The following is a 19,864-nucleotide window of genomic DNA, read 5'->3' as shown; positions in this document are numbered from 1 at the left end:
GCTTTTGAAAGATTATTCACATGAATTCTTTTCTGTGACTAAACTATCGTATAGAATGCAAACTACAGAATAGAAAGAATGTGATGTTTTTTCTAATCATCATAAATTTCGATTTATATTGATGTGATTTTCTTGAAATTCGCCTTCTAATTGCAAGCGAGAAAAAAATGAGGAATTTTTTTTCAATTCCGTGTGACATGATTTTGAAATGGTCTACAAGAGTGCCAAAATAGGTATTATGTGCTCGGTGAGCACGCTATGAACACATAAAGATGACCTTCGAAGTGTGCCTCATTTGAATTGAAATCCGAAGCTAAATCCAAATGGAAGAAAGTAAACCGAATAAATTCAAATACTAAATTGCTAGCAATGAATTAGCCATTGAAAAATGAGAAAAATGTCTATGAATTTAAAATAGTGGAAAAAGAGTGATTTTCTCAAGAAGAGCGGCGCTAATTGACATTTGAATTGAAAACAAGCGGCAATGTTTCAAACGCATCAGTGTGCGATAGTGGCGCCAGTGTGTACATGGCCAACTAAATGATGTATTTCACACATTCAAGATGCTCAATGACATGCATTCTGCCATATTTCTAAAAGTAGCGCAGTCGTGCTCTTTCTTCATAGCATTCACATTCACCGTATCGTGCGAATTATTATTATTTTATTTTATTTTATTTTAGAAATCACATCCGTGGTAGAAAATAGTGAAAAAAAAGTTTATTTTTTGAAATTCAATTGTAATATATTTGCATAAAAGGTAAAAATTTACAAGACCGAAATTATTTCGTATTGAAATATGGCAGCAAAATTGTTCGTAATCGGAGAAACAAGATGACTGAAAATAGATGAGAAATGTCTCGTTCTTTTTGTGCGTTTTCTCCGAATGGCATAAGGCGTGGACGCCATTTTTTTTTTATTCTGTCCTACTTGATTTTTGTTTTTGCCGCAAAATCGGCGAAACAAAATTTTTGTATGCCGTAAAACATGAAATTTCGTACAAATTCAATTTCGAGCAAATAATGGCCAGTGTTGAAAAATAAAAATCGAACTGCAATTGAAGTGGAATGAAAAGAAAAAGAAATATAGTGAAAACATGTGCGATGTACAAATTAGCGCACATCACAGCACCTAATTATGGCTTGTCTATTCGATCGAAAACCCATACCAGTTTTTTCACTCTCTCTCTTTCTCTGTCTCTCCCTTCGCTTTTAGTATAAATAATAAAAATGTCACGTTATCGTGAATGGGATTTACAATGCAAAGTGTATGTTGGGAATTTGGGCTCATCGGCGTCAAAGCACGAAATTGAGAATTCATTCAGTAAGTATGGCCCATTGCGAAATGTATGGGTTGCACGAAACCCACCCGGCTTCGCTTTTGTCGAATTTGAAGATCGTCGCGATGCTGAGGACGCGGTTCGAGCTCTAGATGGATCGTAAGTTGGATAAATGAACATAATCTCCAAGTTTTTTTTTTTTTTTTGGTTGTGAACGTTTGATTAACGTATTGTTTTCCTTCCGTTTCATTTCCTAGTCGTTGCTGTGGCACGAGGATCCGTGTCGAAATGTCATCCGGCCGATCACGACGAGACGATCGTAAAGGAGGTGGTGGTGGTGGTGGACGTGGCGGCGGCGGTGGCGGTGGCGGTAGAAATAGGTACAGGTACGTTTATATATTATGTAGTGAAGTTGTCATTTTTTCTAAATTAATCGAATGTCAAATCGAAAGAAATGGTAATGGAGTATTTAAGTTGTTCAATTATGTTTTGTTTTTTGTTTTTACTTTTTTCCGAATCAAAAAAAAAAAAAAAAAACACAACCAACCATTTTCTCTATAATTTTAATTTTTCTTCTTTTGTTGATTCATTTTTTTTTATATCGTTTAATATGCAATGTTAAGTGAATATATATTTGAATTTTAATTTTGCTTCCAAAAAAAAAACAAAACAAAACCAAATCAATTAATTCTGTGATATGCGAAAGAGCTTGAATTGTGGTGCGCTTTGCTTTCCGTTTTTATCATTTTTTATGTCGTGCCTCCAAATGCGCCAAGTTCTTTCGACCGTATATATTTCATTTTCCTTGGTGTGATTTATTTTCAAGTGCCTACGTTCCATGCATTGATTTACCAAAAAAAAGCATAACCAAAGAAAAAACTGCTTACATCGATCCAATCGATCGGATGCTGTAAACAATTTCTATACATGCGCCAATGTGTTGTCATTTGTAATTGTTGTCGTTCCTTTTTATTCAGATATATTTCTTCTTTTTTTTCTCTTCAATATGATGATACATATGTAACAATGTGATGGAAAAATGATTTAATTTTTTTTTTCTCTATACATTTCATTTATTAAGTTGAGACGTTTTCGTTTCGCATTATTTTGAACAAAACAAAAATATTCTTGTATATTTATTTAAAAAAAAAAAAACACAACAAAAAAAATCTAAAAAAAAACCAAAACCAAAAAATATAAATTAAAATCGAGTGTGGTTATTTCAGGGTCTTAGCTTCTCTCATCTCGAATCATCACTTCAATCATACTACACATCCACTACTACTATCTACTACTCTATGTCTACAAACCGTATTATTCGCCATCTTCGTCTTTCTTCTTCCATTTCGTAGCGTTTGTCGGGATAAAACAGGCAAATGTCTCGACATTGGATCGGCCAACATTTTCAATTTAATGTGCGTTCGCAAGCATATTGTCGCCACTTGAACAGCGTGCTAAACAATATATTTTCATATGGACGCAATATTTTCCAATCGTTTTGGATCATAACGAGAAAAAAACCACTTGGAACGAAAATCGTTTTTGAAAAAAACGTCAACCAATTCCATCACACATTTCGAGTTCGCGTCGAAAAGAATAAAAAATGAGTGTTTTTTTCCCTAGTGAAACATAAAATTTGAACAATTTTCTTCGGGGGAAAAAACGGAATAACTCTTTTATGCAAGAAAAAGACATTTGTTTTCTACGAAAGAGCTCGTGTTTTGTATCATTTCTCCCGGAACAGGGATTGCATTTCGTACATCAAATATTTAACAGTCTACTTGTGCCGGTGGATATGACTTCCAACACCGAAACGTAATTCAACAAATAACGCGGCCCGAACTTTTCGGACACACACACACACACACACACATACATTTTCCATCAGTTCAACGCTTTCCTGAACGATCACATTCATCAAGGCTTAATCAAATCAACTGGAGTCAACTTCCAGCACTTCGTGGCATTATCCATCCAAACGACTTCCAGCTACGCATTTCATTTCTAAACCATTTCAACGAATTTGCTCTTCGTTCAAATTCTATTTCGAATTGTCATCGATTCATTCGATAATTGAATTTCAATTGCATACGATTTGGATTGATTGATTTCATTGCATCGGGTCCGCGCAAACATGATCCGAAGCGTCGTTAGCACAACCGGTTCACGATACGCGAACGCACGTTTGATAGTTAAGAACCGAAAAAAAAACATACACGAGAAAAAAGTATATAGTTGGATATATGAAGTTGGTGTAGAATAAGAAGAAAGCCCCTCCCTCTACTTTCAACATGAAAAAAATCGCTTCCTGAATCAAAATCAAACCAAACAAAACTCCATAAACAAAACAAATCCGAGCCTGAGTTCAAATGACCATAAATGGCGATGAGTTTTTGCTACTAAATCCATCCACGCTGTGCTCCGACCGCCACACAACGAAATGACACAGAAAAACACAAACACACACACACACACACCCAAAATAAAGAAAAATAAATCGAAAAACAGTCGACATCAAAAACTACATGCCTCCATATCTATGAAAACCAAAATACCCGATACCGCGCCAACGGTCAACACCTGTCCATCATTGTGGCGTGTTCTTCGCTTTCATCAAGCTTCTTCTCTTCCATCAAGCAGACAATGCAACATTTCTCAGCCCTGCCGCCTAAACAAACCACAAATTGTATCGACAATCCAAAAGAAACACAGAGAGAAAAAGAAACTCGTCTTTTTTTCCCTTTGTTTGACAAATTAACTCAACATTATCGGCATCATAGACAGCAAACATCGCCCGAGAATTTCCACTAAGTGCTTTTCACTCAACACAACCACATCGAAACTAACCAACCCACACACACACACACACTCAACGCGATACTGAACTCAAATTCTGAATGCACGCACGCTTCCGTATGTCGTAGGCACTTAAAGTCAATCGATAAAATCAACAGCGCTCGAATTTCCACAAAACAAAACACAAAAAAAACCCATAGAAATTCTGAAACAAACCCCGGTCAGCTTCATCAAATAGCCACAAATTTGATGCGTTGACGCCAGCAAATCTGCTCGACTTCATACATACACACACAAATTTTGAAAGAAAAAACCAAAAATCAGAAAAACAATCCCCGTTAGAGTAGGATAGACATCAACCGTCTAGATACTACCTCTGCTCAACAGCTACTAGAGTTGCTTCATGAGACACACACACAAAAACCAAAGTCAAATCAAACCGAAATCAAAATAGATACAAACAAAAATTGCCACAAAAAAAATCCAATATAACCAAAATCGACACTCCACACCGACCACCACATCGATCAACCACGTCATCGTTTAGTGGTTTGTTTATTCTTTCATTATTTAATTTTTACATTTTAATAATTAAAATGCGAAAAAACAAAAACAAAAATTTTTAAACATTTTCAAAGTCAATTTTTTTCCCAAAACAGTTATATATCCATTTATTATCACATAAAAACCGATAATTTGTCCAAAACCGCCGAAACGCTTTAATTTTTTTTTTCATATTATATTCAATTGGAGCTTTCATTCGAGAAATGCCATGAATTTAGCTAAAGAATTGAATGCGATTTCATAACCATAGTGTTCGATGTGAAACCAAATGCATCGCACATTTTCGAAGTAATCGTAGATCAAAATATACAATACAGTCATCTCCATTTGCTATATTCACTTAACTAACCCTAGAATGAAGCGTTCAAATGGCTGAATTGTACAGAATAATTTTTTTTCTTTCTATTTGAAATACTCCTCATCAAAATAACAGAAAGACTCAAAGTTTCGGTTTAAAAGAAATTCCGTTTGTTTAAATGATTAGCGCCCGATGTGACGAGTGAAGGCTCTAATTGAATATTGACCATATATTAACCATGAAATATCACTTTGAAAAACTAAAAAAAAACTAAAATAATTGTCATTCATAACTTTTGCATATTTAAAGAAGGTATGAATTTGAAACGAAGCAACTTCTTTAAATATAACAATTTTTTGTTTGTCGAAAAACTATCATGAAAACATTTGATATTAAAACAGGCATAGATTTAATTCTTTAGGGAAACCAAAACATCATATGGAGACAATTGAATTCACGTCTTCAGAAATCCCTCTATCTATTTCTCTCTCTCTCTCTCTCTGTGTCACTCTCTTGTGCATATCTATATACATTTCAGTGTAGTTCATTCAATTTGATTTTAGAATTGTAATTCAGAGCATAGAGCTATATCAATATATTTTGTACATTATTTAATTTTAGTCAAGTTGGAAGAATACTGTAATCAAATACTTCTAGCAGAGAATAGTTTCAATTTTTTTTACACATTTTAATCAAAAACCTTTTTTTTCTTTCCAATTTCCGATTCACAGATCACGATCACCCCGGCGCACCAGATCACGCTCTCGTAGTTTGTCGCGCGATAGACGCAGTCGATCTGACTCACGAGATCGCTATTAAATTAACAAAAAAAAAAACAAACACACACAGACACATTTAACTCGATCAAAAAAAAATGGTTTACTGATTTAAACCTACCTTCGTTTTTATTCTTCTTTTTATAATTTTGATGAGAGAAAAAAAAGTACGCGTGAGAAATAAATAAATTGAGAAACAAAAATAAAAAGAGAAATAAGAAAATAGAGCGAGCTAATAGAGAGAGTTACAAGAGGATTATGTCGGCATACATTTTTTCCATGTCATATCTTTTCCATTTTCATATTTAATGAATTAACATTTTGTTTTCTAATAATTGTAGAAATATGCAGGATTTCAAGTACATTTAATACATTTAGTTGACCAAGATCGATTGACACGTTTTAATTTTTTTTTCTTTTTTTTTCAACTTACATCATACAAATATTCAATAAACAACAACAACAAAAAACTAGACATTAAATGAAAACAGAAACAACAATAAAAATGAACAAGAAATTTAAAACACGATGTCGTTTTATTTATTCAATGTTATAACTTTTTATCATTTTCCTTTATTTCCATTTTTTTTCATTCAGTTTTTAATGACACAATATTAATAAAAAGCCACGATTCTGGCATGGTATCAAACTTACATTCTATGAGTCAAAGTCGCCGTTCTGGCTATCTTCTTGTATACGGGTTTTCTTTTTTGTACGGACGACCACTTCGGAAGTTGACAAACAACAACAAAATAAACAAATGCATTTCCATTTCAACACAGGCTTCTTATGGCGTTTTTTTTAAAGCGTTATCTAATTGAAAATATCCGGTGACGATGTATCTATTGTGGCAGCACTATTTGTGTTTGGCGTTTGATTCGCATCGATGGCATCCATTTCATCCTCTTCTTCTTCCTCGTCTCGACTGTCCGAATCTTCACTGTCGTCATTTCCAGCTGGAAAAAAGTGACCAAATGATTGAATTGATGGAAACGGCTTTAAATCGAAATAAAATGGTAAAAAATCAACTACAAAACACTGTAAACAAATGTGCACCAAAGAATTCTTCTGCAGTAATAATGTTAAGCAATGGAATTTGAATAAGGCTGAGGTAGGTACCTTCATCATCTGTATCTGGATCAGGTCCACTTGGTGGTGCTTTTCCAAAGGGTGACAGATCATGTGCAGTCTGTTGAATGGATTTCAGCTATGAAAAAAAAACACAATAACATTAGTAAGAGCTTTAGGAGCATGACTTTAAAATTCAAGAACATGCATCAATGGATGAATCCAAATTTCATGAGTAAAATCTTTTTTTTCCAAAAAATTCAATGATGAACGAATCTTTTTCTCCGTGAATTCCAGAGCCTTATCGATCCAAAAACTTAAAAGAGCCACAAATCTGAATCGAATTCTATTCACTTTGTCGGAATCAAAAACAAAAACGAAATGTTTTGACTGATCCTTACCCATGCAACATGCTCCTTTTCGATTTCGCGTAATTCCGATTCTTCATCACATGGTGTGTCGGCATCTATGCAAATGCTACTTCCAACCGTTGGTCTGAGTGATGGAAAAAATGGAATCATCGACATTGTTCTCAACTATATTTGCGTTCTTTTTTATTTTCAGTTGATGCACAAAGTCTGCTTTGTCTCGCAACAATTGTCAGACGAAAAAAAAAACATTTAACATTGAAGTTGACAGGTCGAAAATGATGTTGAGTATTTATCCGATATGTTCAACTCATACCTGAATATACTTAAGCCAACCGAGTTGAAATTGATTGTACTCAAGCAAAGTAGTTTGGCATTGAAACCGTTTCGTAATGAAAGTTTGTTTTTGAAAGAAAAAAAATGAAAACAATTTGGATTGCAGTGATGAATTCGAAATTCTTGGACATTTCTCAAGCAATTGAAAGTGGCTTTTATTTTAAGAGGATTCTTGTGAATACTGTATTCTTTTGAGAATGTTTGGCTCTGCGATGTGTTCACCCCGTTTGTCAAAGTTCGTTAAAATTCTTCATTCAACGTCCTCTCCAAACCAATCAGTACAGTTCCTCTTTAAACTAATTTGAATTCAAATCAAAATTTTCGAAAATTACGGCCAATAAACAGAAACGCAGAAAGAACAACGTAGATCCATTTTGTCATGAGAATTATTTCAAACATCCACCATCAAAAGCAGCTCGAATGTAAATTGAAACGATTTGCAAAAAATTCCGATATACTTTCGCATTGAATTTTCATTAAATTTATTAAAACAATATATAAAGCACATATCTGTTTTTTTTTTCCTTTTATGTACTAGATGATCTAAAGTTTAATAATTTGGTAGGTACTAAATTTTTTTTTTCCATAAATTTTTGCAACATTAGTACATAAATTTAAATTTCGACAGTGTTGTTGTGTACTTTTTCTTCTAATATGAATAAATTAAGTATGTAAAACATTGATTTTGTCATTTTCATTTTATTAATTATTATTGATTCATTTTCATTTTATCTATACATAAATGTATGTGTGTGTATGTGTTTTTTCATTCATTTTTTTGTCTTTGTTTCAGAGGAAAACGTCAATTAAAGAAAAAATATGGTTGTTCAAAAATGTGATGTCTTCAATTTATCATTTAATTTAATTTAAGGGAGAAACATTGTTTTTGGTATATTTAGATTTAAACTTAAGCCTATGTCATTTTTTTAAGTGTTTGAAAATTGTTCAATTGCGTATCAGTTTGTTTTTTTTTCTTGTTTTTGTTTTTATATTTTTTATCATTTTTTTTCTTTGGAAAATATATACACATAATTTCATTTTCATTGAAATCTCTTTGTTTATACACATTGAATTTTTTGTGTCGTTAAACCGATTTGAAATATTCAATCGAAGCAATCAAGACGAGAGAGAGGAGAGCACAAGTGTCGAGTGGACAAGTGTCGATTTGTTCGTTATCTCGCCTCTCAATTCCCATTTCGGTACCTCGCTGTGTGTTTCATCGCAGTCATTCTAATCAAAACGAGCTGGAACAAACGAATGGCTTCCATTTGTTGTGTTAATTATTAGTAAAAAATACAACTCTGTATCATATTTTGTATTTTTTTGATTTTTAGTTTTCACTTTTCTTCTCCTTTCGTTTCGCCACATCATTCAATGTTATAATATTTATTCCAGTTATACATTTTTGTTTATTTGTTTGTTTGTTCATTGTGCTGCATATTTGTACTCCTATTCCTTCAATAATTTCATGTTTTTCCTTTAGTTTAAATATTTTGTGTGTGTGTGTTGAGTTAAATGTTTTTTTTTCCAGTTGTTGCAGTCAGACACGTTCGCAATAACGGGAATAGTGTTGCCCAAATTCTTTTTGGCTTCGATATATTTTAATGGAATAGTTCACGAAAAAAAACGATTAATACAAAAAACGTTGTTAAATATTTCTATATGTGACATTTTTGTTGTTCTGTTCAAAAACCTGAATTATAGTTTGTTTTTGTGAATGTGTGTGCATGAACTTTCTGCGAATGAGAGGTTAACTTTGGTAAACTGTATACAAAAGCAAGATTTAGATCAATCGTACGCGAAAAAATCGAGGGCCAAATCACTCTAAAGTAATTTGTAATAGAGAAAGTAATTTACGTGTAAGAATCTCGATTACTTTTGAAAAGTAATCGAGATTTTTACACGTAAATTACTTTCTCGATTACTTTCTCTATTACAAATTACTTTAGAGTGATTCGCCCCTCGGAAAAAATCCAATATACGTGAATAGAATTGATCAATTAATTGATTTTTGAATCGGCGATTACAGCGACAATATGAATCTCTTTTGCATGCAAGAGAATCTACTTTCACTTTCGGTTAGAGCGTATTATGAGCTAACGTCAGTTAGTGCTGCTGACATCAGCTCATAACACGCTCTGCTTTCGGTGTCCTGGAATGTTCCACTATTGAAAAAAAAATGGGAAAAATTCACTCAGCCTCTCATTCCCGACAGTTCGTTTGTTGTATTTTCGACGGGGATGAAGTGAAACTGTTTTCTATGACTGATAGATAGATAGTTCAATGCAAAAGTTGTTGTTGTTGTTTGTTTTTCATGATAAAAATGGATTTGAAAGTCTTTGTTCATCAGAGGAAAAAAATAAATTAGTAAAAAAAAACCCATAAAAACAATACCCGTACAAATATGAAATGGTTTTACATTTAAGTTATGTCATTTACAAAATGATTGCCGAAACATTTGGCCCATGTTGAGTTCATTACACTATTATTTTGTTAGTTTATTTGCATGTAGTTATTTTCGCACAAGTTTATTACTTGTTAGTGTGGTTGTCTATTCGTTTGAATGCAACAAAACACTCAACGAAAATGGATGAATCAAGGAAACCATCTTTGAGTACAATGAATACAACATAAAAACAAGAAATTCTCCATTGAAATATATGATTTTTTCTATACGATTTTTTAAACAGAAATCGCATGATACTTATAATTTCATGGGAAGTGTGATGACAGCTAGTTGGGGAGAAAAGGACGGTATTTTTTTTTGTTCTATATAATCAAATTTGATACGTACAAAGGCGCAAATATCTCTATCATGTTTTATCATTGGTAGTAATCATGAACAAAACAAATTATGCTAAACTTTGCCCACATTCGATCACAAGTTTTCACGCCGGATGTGCCGAAATCACAATCACTCTATAAAAAAAGAAAGACAGTGCTATCGAATACAATTGAATTTTTTGTCCCAAAATTTAGACCATATCAACGCTAATTTTGCAGGAAAAAGGGGAAAGCTTCATTTCCGGCGGAGATTCGCAGCATTGTAATTCCCTTCAATGTCATGTAATCTTTTTTTTCTGTTTGAACTGAATTTGTTTTGAACTAATGGAACTAACAACTCGGCCAAATACGTTCTTGTGTGTATGTGTATGTGTATTGATGTGAAAACGAATTGATTTACGTTTGCTTTTAGATTATGCTTTAGTGCTTTTGTTTTGTTGTTGTTGTTGTTTTTTTTTGCTTCATTTCATTTAAATATTACAATTTATTTATGACATTTAGATTATAAATTTAGTAATAGTGGATTTTTTTTTGTTTCATTTATTAAAATTAGAACTCTCGTTTCGAAATAGAATTCAATAATTGCTTACAATCAGTCGAAAATATTCTATACATGTATTTTTTTTTGTATGTTAATTTTTGTTTGGTTTGGTTTTCCATCGTGCGCCAATATTCTCAGCACAATCCCTGAATCAATGAATTCAATGCAGGTGGAAAGACAGCATGTTGCAATCGGTCACAAGTTTGGAACTAGCCACCAGTTTCAAATAGATCATACAACATTGAAATTTGAGGTTTTTTTAACTTTCACAAATTCAATGGTTGAGTTTAGATTCTGAACATTAGAACAGCAAGTGTCTTGATCCATATAGTACTGGTTGATTAGTTGAGTTGGAAATATCGAGTTCTGACAGAAATATGAGTGCAAGAATATTTTGAAAAAGATATATATACTTTCTTTCCAATTTGTTTTATTAGAAATTTTAATTCAAGAGAAAGAAAGAATTAAAAAATTTTCCTCATTTTCCAATCGCAATTGGAAATAACCTTAACAATTCTCAACCTTTCAATTCGAAATTCAAATCTTGTCACGATTTCGAATCGAAAAAGTGCTTTTCACTCAACATTTGCTTGGTAACGCAATCTAAGGTCTGATTTTGAATCAGCTGGACCAATCAATGTTGCTTCGATTATTTTTTGCTTGCTCGTTAATATGCTTTATCGTTATGTTTAATTATAGTTTGCAGTGGATTTAACACCAGGAATTGTACTGAAAATATTGCATACATACCTATAAATATCATTTCAATTCAGGTCATATAACATAATCATAGGTTCGATTTGATTGCAATTTTGCCGGGATATCACCACTCGACACTATGAAATAAGAGACTTGATGAAAATAAAATAAAATAAAAAGAATAAAAGAGGAATTCAATGCAGAGCTTTAAGCTTCAATTATGGGCACAATATCTGCAGAGTCGAGTATCATTTGCTTCTGACTCTACTGGCAGTGGCTTTTGAAATTAGTTTCAAGCGATTGATTGAATTGTGGAAATAAAATTTGTGTATCTAAAAAGAATTCAAAGCGACGTTTTCAAATTGTTATTGAAATTCATGATCAATTGGTCAATAATTGCTTATAATTATGGAGCAACTATTCCATAATTGAAATCATTTCTGTGTACAATTGAATAATTCAGATATAATTTGCAAGTATCAACTTGAATGTATCAAATTTTTCAATCATGTCATGTTTTGGACTAGCCTTAAAATTGCATGCTTTGATACATTTCAATCCGTTTGTAAACAGGTGCAAAAGAGCTTCGACGGAAAAGAGAAATTCACACAGTTCATCGTGTCGAGTGGAAATAAATCGGCTGAATTGCAATGCAAACGATTTGTCTTTGTTACAAACTATTTTTTTTGTTCTGTTCTGTTTTTAACTGCATGTGATACACACTAGAACAGTTTTTGTTATTTCGGTTATTGACTAAAGTCAATATCATTTTTCATTCGCTTTGACTGTTCGTCTTCTTTTCATTTGCTACTTTGTTTCTTTCCCTTTCTGACATTTTTATCTCTGTAAACGGTTCAATTAATCGGTAAGGTTTTGTTTCACTTTTTGTTTGCTACATTCCTAAAATCAATTGCTCTTCTTCAGTATGTTCGATTGGAATTTATTTATTAATTTCTTTTTTTGTAATTCTTTAAATATTTTGTTTTGGTTTTCCAATTTTGTTTCTTCACCTTCCTCATTCATTAATATATTTTTCGCTTAAGGATTGGACAATCTAAACTACAATTTAAACATCTATTTTAGCATTTGTTTTCATTTTTTCCCATTTTTTTTCCTTTGTCTTCATTTCATTTCACTTAAACATGGATTTAGTAATAAATTATTATGTGTTTTAAATAAATAATTTCAGACTAGTAATCCAAATATCACGATAATTCTTGAGAGAACTGTGTTTCAAGGGTGGGACGTCGCGTTGGTTGACGTGGTTGTGTACGCATCGGTGGGGGCCCAGGGCTACCATAACCAGCTGCATAGAGTTGTGGACACGAGTCTTTTATTAATTCTTGCGTTTCACGAATTTGTCGCTGAACTTGTGGAGCTAGGCGCTGTACACTTATTGCCGGTGGAAACCGCGGCTCAGGTTGCATCTGTGGAACCTAAGCGGGAATAGGGAGAATGTAATACATTCAACAACATTTCGGAATATGAATTTATGGGAATTTTGTTGCGGTTAATTTGGGTTTTAATGCAATTTTAGACGAAAAGTGGTTGAAACAACATGAAATTTTATGGCGCAATCATTGGAAATGGTATGAATTTGGAGATTTAAAGCTGATTTGAACGATTTTTTGTGTGAATTGAAGTGGTTCTAGATAGTTTCAAGCTTTTTCGGTCAATTTTAAGCTTTTTGCAAATTTGCGGCTTTTTCAATGGATTTAAGTTTATTTTCTTAGAGATTTTCAACGATTGTTTTTTTTTGCAGATCAACGCAATATTTTTTTCCAAAATTTCCCCAATAAGATCGAGATCATTTCAATCTAATCCAGTCTTTGAAATATCAAATCAAGAACTTGCACGTTATTTCATTCTCTTCATTTGGAAATGGAGAAAATGTCTTGATCTTCAAAAGAATTTCGTTGCTAAGATGAGTTTTCCATGGAAATCAGTAAATGTCATTCGACTCGGGTGCTACAGCGAGTAAAAATCTTGCATTTGACACTAAAAAGTTGTGATAGAAGTCCGATAATTTATGAAAAACCGATTTTAAACCCAGCTCTGGTGTGATGGATTTTATTAGTTTGTCAGAAATGATGGTAAAACCAATGATCTGTTTTTTTTATATCCAATTTGCTAGAGAGCTGGTTATAGACGTTATCGAAATGTGGAGAGAGTGAGAGTAAAAAAAAATGGTACATATATCGGCGTAATGGGATTTACCTGCATTGGATGTAGTACATCGTTAAAGTATGAAGTTTGAGGTGCTGAGTGTGTGTAGTATGAAATTGGAACATGTTGTGGTAGCATGTTACCTACAATGTTTGGATTATTTGTGGTGATGCCAACGTTTGTGTTGGCAACATTCACTGTGGCAGGTCTTTGTCGGCTATTCGCATTCATGGCATTACCAACTATGCGAACGGATGCAATGCCACATTGCTGCTGTTGCTGTTGGTCTTGAGGCCTGAAATGCAAAAAAAAAAACAAAAACAAAGAACCGAAACGAAACAAAAAAGAAGAACAAAAGAGCAGAGAGAAAAAGAGAGAGAGAGAGAGAGATCAGTGATGCGCTCGGAATATGTCATCGCGAGTAATCATAATTTAATTACCTCATGGCGGTTTGTCGAACGGGCGTACCCTGCAACGACCGACTTGCTGACGAACAAAGCGATGATGCCGTTAGGCTAGCCGATTCCCAATGTTGGACAAGCGCATTTAGGCGTGCTTCTTCTAGGGCCATTTCGGTTTCACTCGATGAATCATAATCAGGACCCTGTGTTCGTTCCCGTGGATGAAAGAGATGATTTTTTTTTAAGGTCGTTAAATTTTGAAATGAGCTTTTATATTCCATTGTTTTTCTGACATAATGAATGAAAGGAAAAGTACTTACATCTTCGATTTTTTGGTCCAAAACTCGAAAAAAGTTCTGTTGGCTGGACGAAATTTCTCTGAATATTAGAAATAATGGAATTGTGTAAACATTGAATGTTTATTGTTTTCTTTTCCCTGCTCCCCCCCCTCTCTCTCTCTCTCTTTATTTTTGTTTTAATGAGAGAGACAGTGGGCGCGCAGGAAAAAATTGAGTTTAAAAACTGTGCAAATATTTACTGGCTTTGTAACAACGACAAGTTTTTTGCCCTTAACAGTGATATGGAAATTTCATTATTTGGCTGCTCTGGAGATCCTTGTTCATCTGACAATGTATCATCTTCGATTCGTTCTTTGTCCTTGTTAATTTCCTTTTCATTCTCGTTGGAAATGTGTCCTTCTTCTTCGTCCGCATCAGCGTCTGGATCAGCTGTAACGTGAAGAGAATGAACAGAGAAAGAAAAAAAACAAGACACAATTAAATATTCTCAAATGCCGGCACGAATTAAACATTTGTTTTTTTTTCTATTTCTTCTTCTTATTCGCCATATCTCTCTTCTACATTTCTCGAGTTTAAACAACACTTCATCAAAATGATTGTTAATAGGCAGTTGTTGCAAGATAGAGAGATAGATGAAGAGCGAGCGAACGAACGAGAAAAAGACAGAAGGAGAAAAAGTTTTTCTCTAGCTTGATGGTTTGGTTTTAAAGAGATTGACAATGAATGTCGGGGAATGGATGTTTGTGTTGTTGCTACTTGAGGCTTTTTCTTCGCTGCCTTGTTCTATTGCCATTTTTATGTAGTGTGTACACGTAAAAGAGACATGTTCATCGCAAACCACCCATCATCGTTGTCGTTGTCGGCTTTTTACATCATTGATGTGCAATGGAACGAAATGAAGATATTTCTATTCACTCACGACTCTCATTCATATACTACGACGAACCGAACGTGTGAGCAAACGAACGAACGAATGAACGGGTATGTGTTGGCGTGCCCCGTCCGCAATGATTCTGATTTTTTTTCAGAAGCGAAATGCATATTCATAGGATTTTAGAGCTCAAAATGCTTTATCAATCAAGTATCTTATTATGATGTGCCCTCTTGTTTTTAGATATTGCACGTCTCGTTTTTCTCAAGTGGATGCAACACCAACAAACCCTGTTGTGTCCCTATCCAATGTCGCGAGCGCTATCAAGCTAGCTAGCTAGCGTTTGGCTTAGTGCTTCGGCATTTCGCACGCGTAGAAAATATAATATATACATAGTATATACGTGTGTGTGTGTGTGTGTGTATGTGTAAAGTAACTCTTGTGTCTTGTTTATAAATTATTCAACCCGTGGAGTCAGTCACTCTCCATTCAAATTGGCACATCCGGAATCACTTAGGTCGTTTAGGATGAAAAAGCCATTTTGATGTGCGGGAGGGAATATATGAAAATGCTGTGGAAAACAGCTTAAAAATCTGTCGGAAATGTGCGCAAAATATATAATTTGGACGAGAAACAAATGCGATCTGTCTCTTGGTTTGGTGCTGTGTGTCTGATTTGCATTTTATACACTTTATCGTCGCTGACTTGTGTTGGCCGTGGCGCGGCACGTCGACAGCAAATTCGCTTCATCTGCTGCGTTTGCTCTCTTTTTCTCACTGATTATCCGTTCTTTGTATTTTTCTCATTCTTTCTTGATCTCTCACACCCTCACTCGCTCTCTTTCACTATCTCTCCTTTTCTTCTTTTCTCTTTGGCTGTAAAATATGAAATGAAATGTGTCCCTTTTTTTGCTCTGTGTTGCATTTGTGCACTTACTGTGTCCGCTTTTCTTTCCATTTGTTTTGCTTTTCGATTTCCTCGGGTACAAATGTATTTTGCTTTGCCCACATCCCATATCTGTGCTTTGGTTGATCCGTTAACTGTTGCTGTCTCTCTCTCTCTCTCTCTCTCTCTCTGTGCGTATGCGTTTGTTGATTGTTGTTTTAAATTCAATAAATTTCAATTAACACTCAATTATTCACATTTAGTTTAAGAGTTTTGCGTTTGAAAGCATTTGAAATAACAAATTATATCGGTTCAATAATTTAGTGGAGGAATCCATTTATTTTGCTATGCACTAGAACAATAAAGGTTTCAATATATATACACACACACACTCTCTCTTTTGTACAATTCATGTTTATCATTGGCAATGAGCTGTGAATAGATAAATTGAATAAAATTGTTTGTTGGTCATTTATATCCTGGTCGCCGCACGTTTTTCGGGTGTGTCAAAATCATGTAACTCTAACTTTTGATCAATTATTCTAATTAATAATGGTTTGACCGGAATTTTTGTTTGTTTGCCATTTTTTTCGGTTTGTATTTTGACGATGAGAGAGAGAGAGAGAGAGAGAGAGAGAGAGAGAGAGAGAGAGCTAATCGTAAATCGTCCAAAATGTCTTATTTATCGTTTTACCGTTTGTGTTACAGTTATAGATCGTATTTATTTGCAACACGTTAACTACATTCACCTAGGGGCTAGGTCATTACACAGTTGAATGGAAAAGCTGGTGTTTGCGTTTATGGCCAATTGTTTCAGCCAAATTTGACAGAGATAAATATCCAAAATGCACCGTAAAAAATGCATAAATTTCGGCAGTCAAATGCAATGGACGGGGAGGGGGAAGGCAAGTCATGAAATTTGTAACAATTCATTAAAACGTGCACAACCCAATTCCAAATAGCGCGCATACACCGCGATGATAAAAGATGTGCACGTTTGAAATCGATTGAATGCACTGTATGTGTTTGTTGCTGCTGCTGCTATCGGCCTGAGAGCAATGCTGAATGTTTGTTGTTGCCGTTATTATTATCAATTGTATAACGATGAAAAGGAAGTAAATACAAGAAATCAGATAATCCTTTCATTTGTCATTTAATGTGTAAGGATCGAGTTCCGACAATGACAAGCTGCAATTGGCTTTGTTGCCCCGAATCTATTGAATGCGATTAATGTTCTCTCTCTCTCTCTCGCTCTCGCTCTCTATCTCTCTCGAGACTATTTTATCATGTGTGCGTATCTCATTCACGCTCTCCCTCTCACTCTCCTCACTTTCTTGCACTCTCTCTCTCTCTCTCTCTCACTCACTCTCACTCTTCCTCTTTCACATAAATATCGTAACACAATACATTCCCACACGATAAAACGAATATAAATATATTGTATCCATCTATTTTTAGTGTGGCTTTTTTGTTTTGAAATAAAAATAAAATAAAAATATACAAATAAAATAAAGTCAAACGAAAATAATGAAATTAAACAAGAGCGTATATATAGGACCATTATCCACACACATATATCACGGTTGAGCATAGACATACACACACATTCTCTCTCTCTCTCGCTCTCTCTCTCTCTGTTCCTCTTTCGCTCTCTCACTCTCGGCCGTTTTCCCTTTTCCACATTGTCTCATGTGTAACGGCGCATATCTCTCTCTTGTTATGTACCATGTATGGGGGGGATTGAGAGTCGAGTCGATTATCACAAGATATGCATTTAATATGAACTTTCTGAATCTCTTGATGTTGGCTGTCAAAATATGTGTATGGCAAGAGACGAGAAAGAAAAAAAAGAAAATGAATCGATGTCCCTTTTCTTTTAATTAAAAAGAAACGAAAATTTCAGTTGACTGGCGACAATGAAATTGTTTTCGAAATTTTCGGTTTTGTTTTGTTTTGCTACATTTGATGCGGAACTGATTTCGTTGCTCTTTTTTTTCTTCGTAGTTTACACTTGACTTTTCCTTGTGAGCTTATGTAGCTCGCCTAAGGACACTTTTTTAGGACGAAATACGTATTTCGTCGTCAATTTTATCTATTCACACAACAGCTTCAATACACAATTTTTAATTTAATTCACAGCTTTGATTCTGGCGTGTTTTTTTTCGGGGATGGCAAATTTTCCGAATATACAGACACAAGCACACAGGCAGGCACGCACACATACGACAACATACAGAGTAATCGAATAAACAGAACCACGGAAAAAATCGAAATCAACACTTTAACCACTAATTGCATTTTCTTCTTGTTTCATTACACAGCATTCTCGTTTGTACTCTATTACTATTTACACATTGATTTAATCAATTTGAATGCTCTTTTTCCCATTAGTTTTTTTTTTTGTTAACTTCACTAATCAATTGATTGGTACAAAAACCTCTTTACCGAAACGATAGAGAAAAAGAAGCAGAAAAATTATGATTGCATACGTACTTTTGCGAGACCGATCTCGTTTTAATGCAAGAATGTACTAATGTTGAAGTGTCGTCGAGAGTAAGCACAACAACAACAAAAACACACAAATGTATATGTATAAAGGAAGGAAATTTATCTCCTGAAAATTTTACGCAGATCCACCGAGCGCGCGAGAATATACAAAAAAAAACTCAAACAGAAAATTCGTCGAATAAAAAAATAAATAAATAAATATAAAGAACGAAAAAAAAATATTCTTTTCACTATTGAAATAAATTCACCCGTTCAACGGATTAGAATTTATTTGGATTTCGCTTTTTCGCTTTTCTTCACTGTTTTTTTCTTTTCTATCTCTATTTGCTTTTCGCTGGTTTCTCGTTTTATTTTCTGCCGTTTTTGTGTGTGCAAAGCGATATCAACATAATTCGTCGAAGGAAAACTAAAATACTAAGAGTCGCGAATGAAAAGGGCTTATTTGAGCGAGTGAACAAGAGAAGCAAAAAAAGCGAGCAAGCAGCGAAATAAACGCTGTTCTTCTTCTGTCGTCGACGTCGTCGTCGTCGTCGTCGTCAATTGGATGAAAAAGGACAGCGTTGAGAGTAGGCATGCGTTGAACAGAGAACGATGTACGTTGTTGAAATAGACGCCTTTCAAAATATTAACAATAATGAATAAAATTCTCTGTGTTTTCCTCACTGATAATACATACGTATACGCGCGCGAGACGACCGAATGAACGGAAAGAAAAGTCCTAAAGAGCTTGCGTACACATTGATTTCGGGAAAATTTTGTTCGAGCTGCTGCTTCGCGCTCGCCTGTATGTGTCTATGTATCAGTATTAGTGTGTATGTATTTGTGACAGGTTGACAATATGTGATTGTGTATGCGCCCGATTCCTGTGTTGTTCAAATGACACAAGTGTTCTACCGAGGGTTTTCACTCGTCGTTGCTGTCGCCGTCGTCGACGTTTTGCGTGAATGCGTACACGCTGCTAGCACTTTTTTTTTCATTTCTCTCTACTATTGATACATCGTCATCAGTCCCATACTTCTCTTTTCTTCTTCGTTTTTTTTACCGTTAATAATTACTTATTGAATTTCGATGTACATAAACGCTTAGGCACGTTCAGTACACAGATCGATGTAATGAAAATCGTTTGAATATCCCGACGCACGGATACTCTTTTTTCGCAATGCATTGGAAATCAATCGGTTACGTATATGATGAACTTTCTGGCTTAGCCATAGCCATTGTGAGT

At 34.3% G+C, this 19,864-nt stretch overlaps 3 protein-coding genes across 6 annotated transcripts; 1 reads left to right on the top strand and 2 right to left on the bottom strand.

Annotated features, from left to right (window-relative positions):
• Window positions 1-593: 593 nt before the first annotated feature.
• On the top strand, window positions 594-6,237 carry LOC129575380 (RNA-binding protein 1-like). 4 transcript variants are annotated; one of them, XM_055458916.1, is made up of 4 exons: window positions 594-760; window positions 1,216-1,438; window positions 1,537-1,665; window positions 5,669-6,237. In XM_055458916.1, the coding sequence occupies exons 2-4, from the start codon at window positions 1,230-1,232 to the stop codon at window positions 5,754-5,756; spliced, it is 426 nt and encodes a 141-aa protein (XP_055314891.1). In that variant the 5' UTR covers window positions 594-760; window positions 1,216-1,229; the 3' UTR covers window positions 5,757-6,237. The 4 variants fall into 4 exon arrangements, with proteins under 4 accessions (XP_055314891.1, XP_055314892.1, XP_055314890.1 ...); XM_055458917.1 differs by having other exon boundaries at window positions 600-760; window positions 1,537-1,659; window positions 5,669-6,119; XM_055458915.1 differs by lacking the exon at window positions 5,669-6,237 and adding an exon at window positions 2,506-4,499 and having other exon boundaries at window positions 600-760; window positions 1,537-1,659.
• A 15-nt stretch (window positions 6,238-6,252) lies between these two features.
• LOC129575381 (anaphase-promoting complex subunit 15) lies at window positions 6,253-7,404 on the bottom strand. Its single transcript, XM_055458918.1, has 3 exons — window positions 7,183-7,404; window positions 6,833-6,920; window positions 6,253-6,669 (listed from the first exon to the last, which is right to left on the bottom strand). Exons 1-3 carry the CDS (start codon window positions 7,306-7,308, stop codon window positions 6,527-6,529), a joined length of 357 nt encoding a protein of 118 aa, XP_055314893.1. The 5' UTR covers window positions 7,309-7,404; the 3' UTR covers window positions 6,253-6,526.
• Window positions 7,405-7,943: 539 nt separating this feature from the next.
• On the bottom strand, window positions 7,944-19,863 carry LOC129575378 (uncharacterized). Its single transcript, XM_055458911.1, has 7 exons — window positions 18,625-19,863; window positions 16,183-16,320; window positions 14,615-14,804; window positions 14,397-14,454; window positions 14,116-14,279; window positions 13,727-13,970; window positions 7,944-12,945 (listed from the first exon to the last, which is right to left on the bottom strand). The coding sequence occupies exons 2-7, from the start codon at window positions 16,259-16,261 to the stop codon at window positions 12,715-12,717; spliced, it is 966 nt and encodes a 321-aa protein (XP_055314886.1). The 5' UTR covers window positions 16,262-16,320; window positions 18,625-19,863; the 3' UTR covers window positions 7,944-12,714.
• Between the last annotated feature and the right edge of the window lies 1 nt (window position 19,864).

The sequence above is a fragment of the Sitodiplosis mosellana genome, unplaced genomic scaffold, assembly GCF_009176505.1.
Source record: "Sitodiplosis mosellana isolate CC-2019 unplaced genomic scaffold, AAFC_SMos_1.0 Smas_scaffold_6166, whole genome shotgun sequence".
Taxonomy (NCBI): Eukaryota; Metazoa; Arthropoda; class Insecta; order Diptera; family Cecidomyiidae; genus Sitodiplosis; species Sitodiplosis mosellana.
Note: the sequence above shows the minus strand (reverse complement) of the source record. Positions and strands in the feature narration are given on the sequence as shown.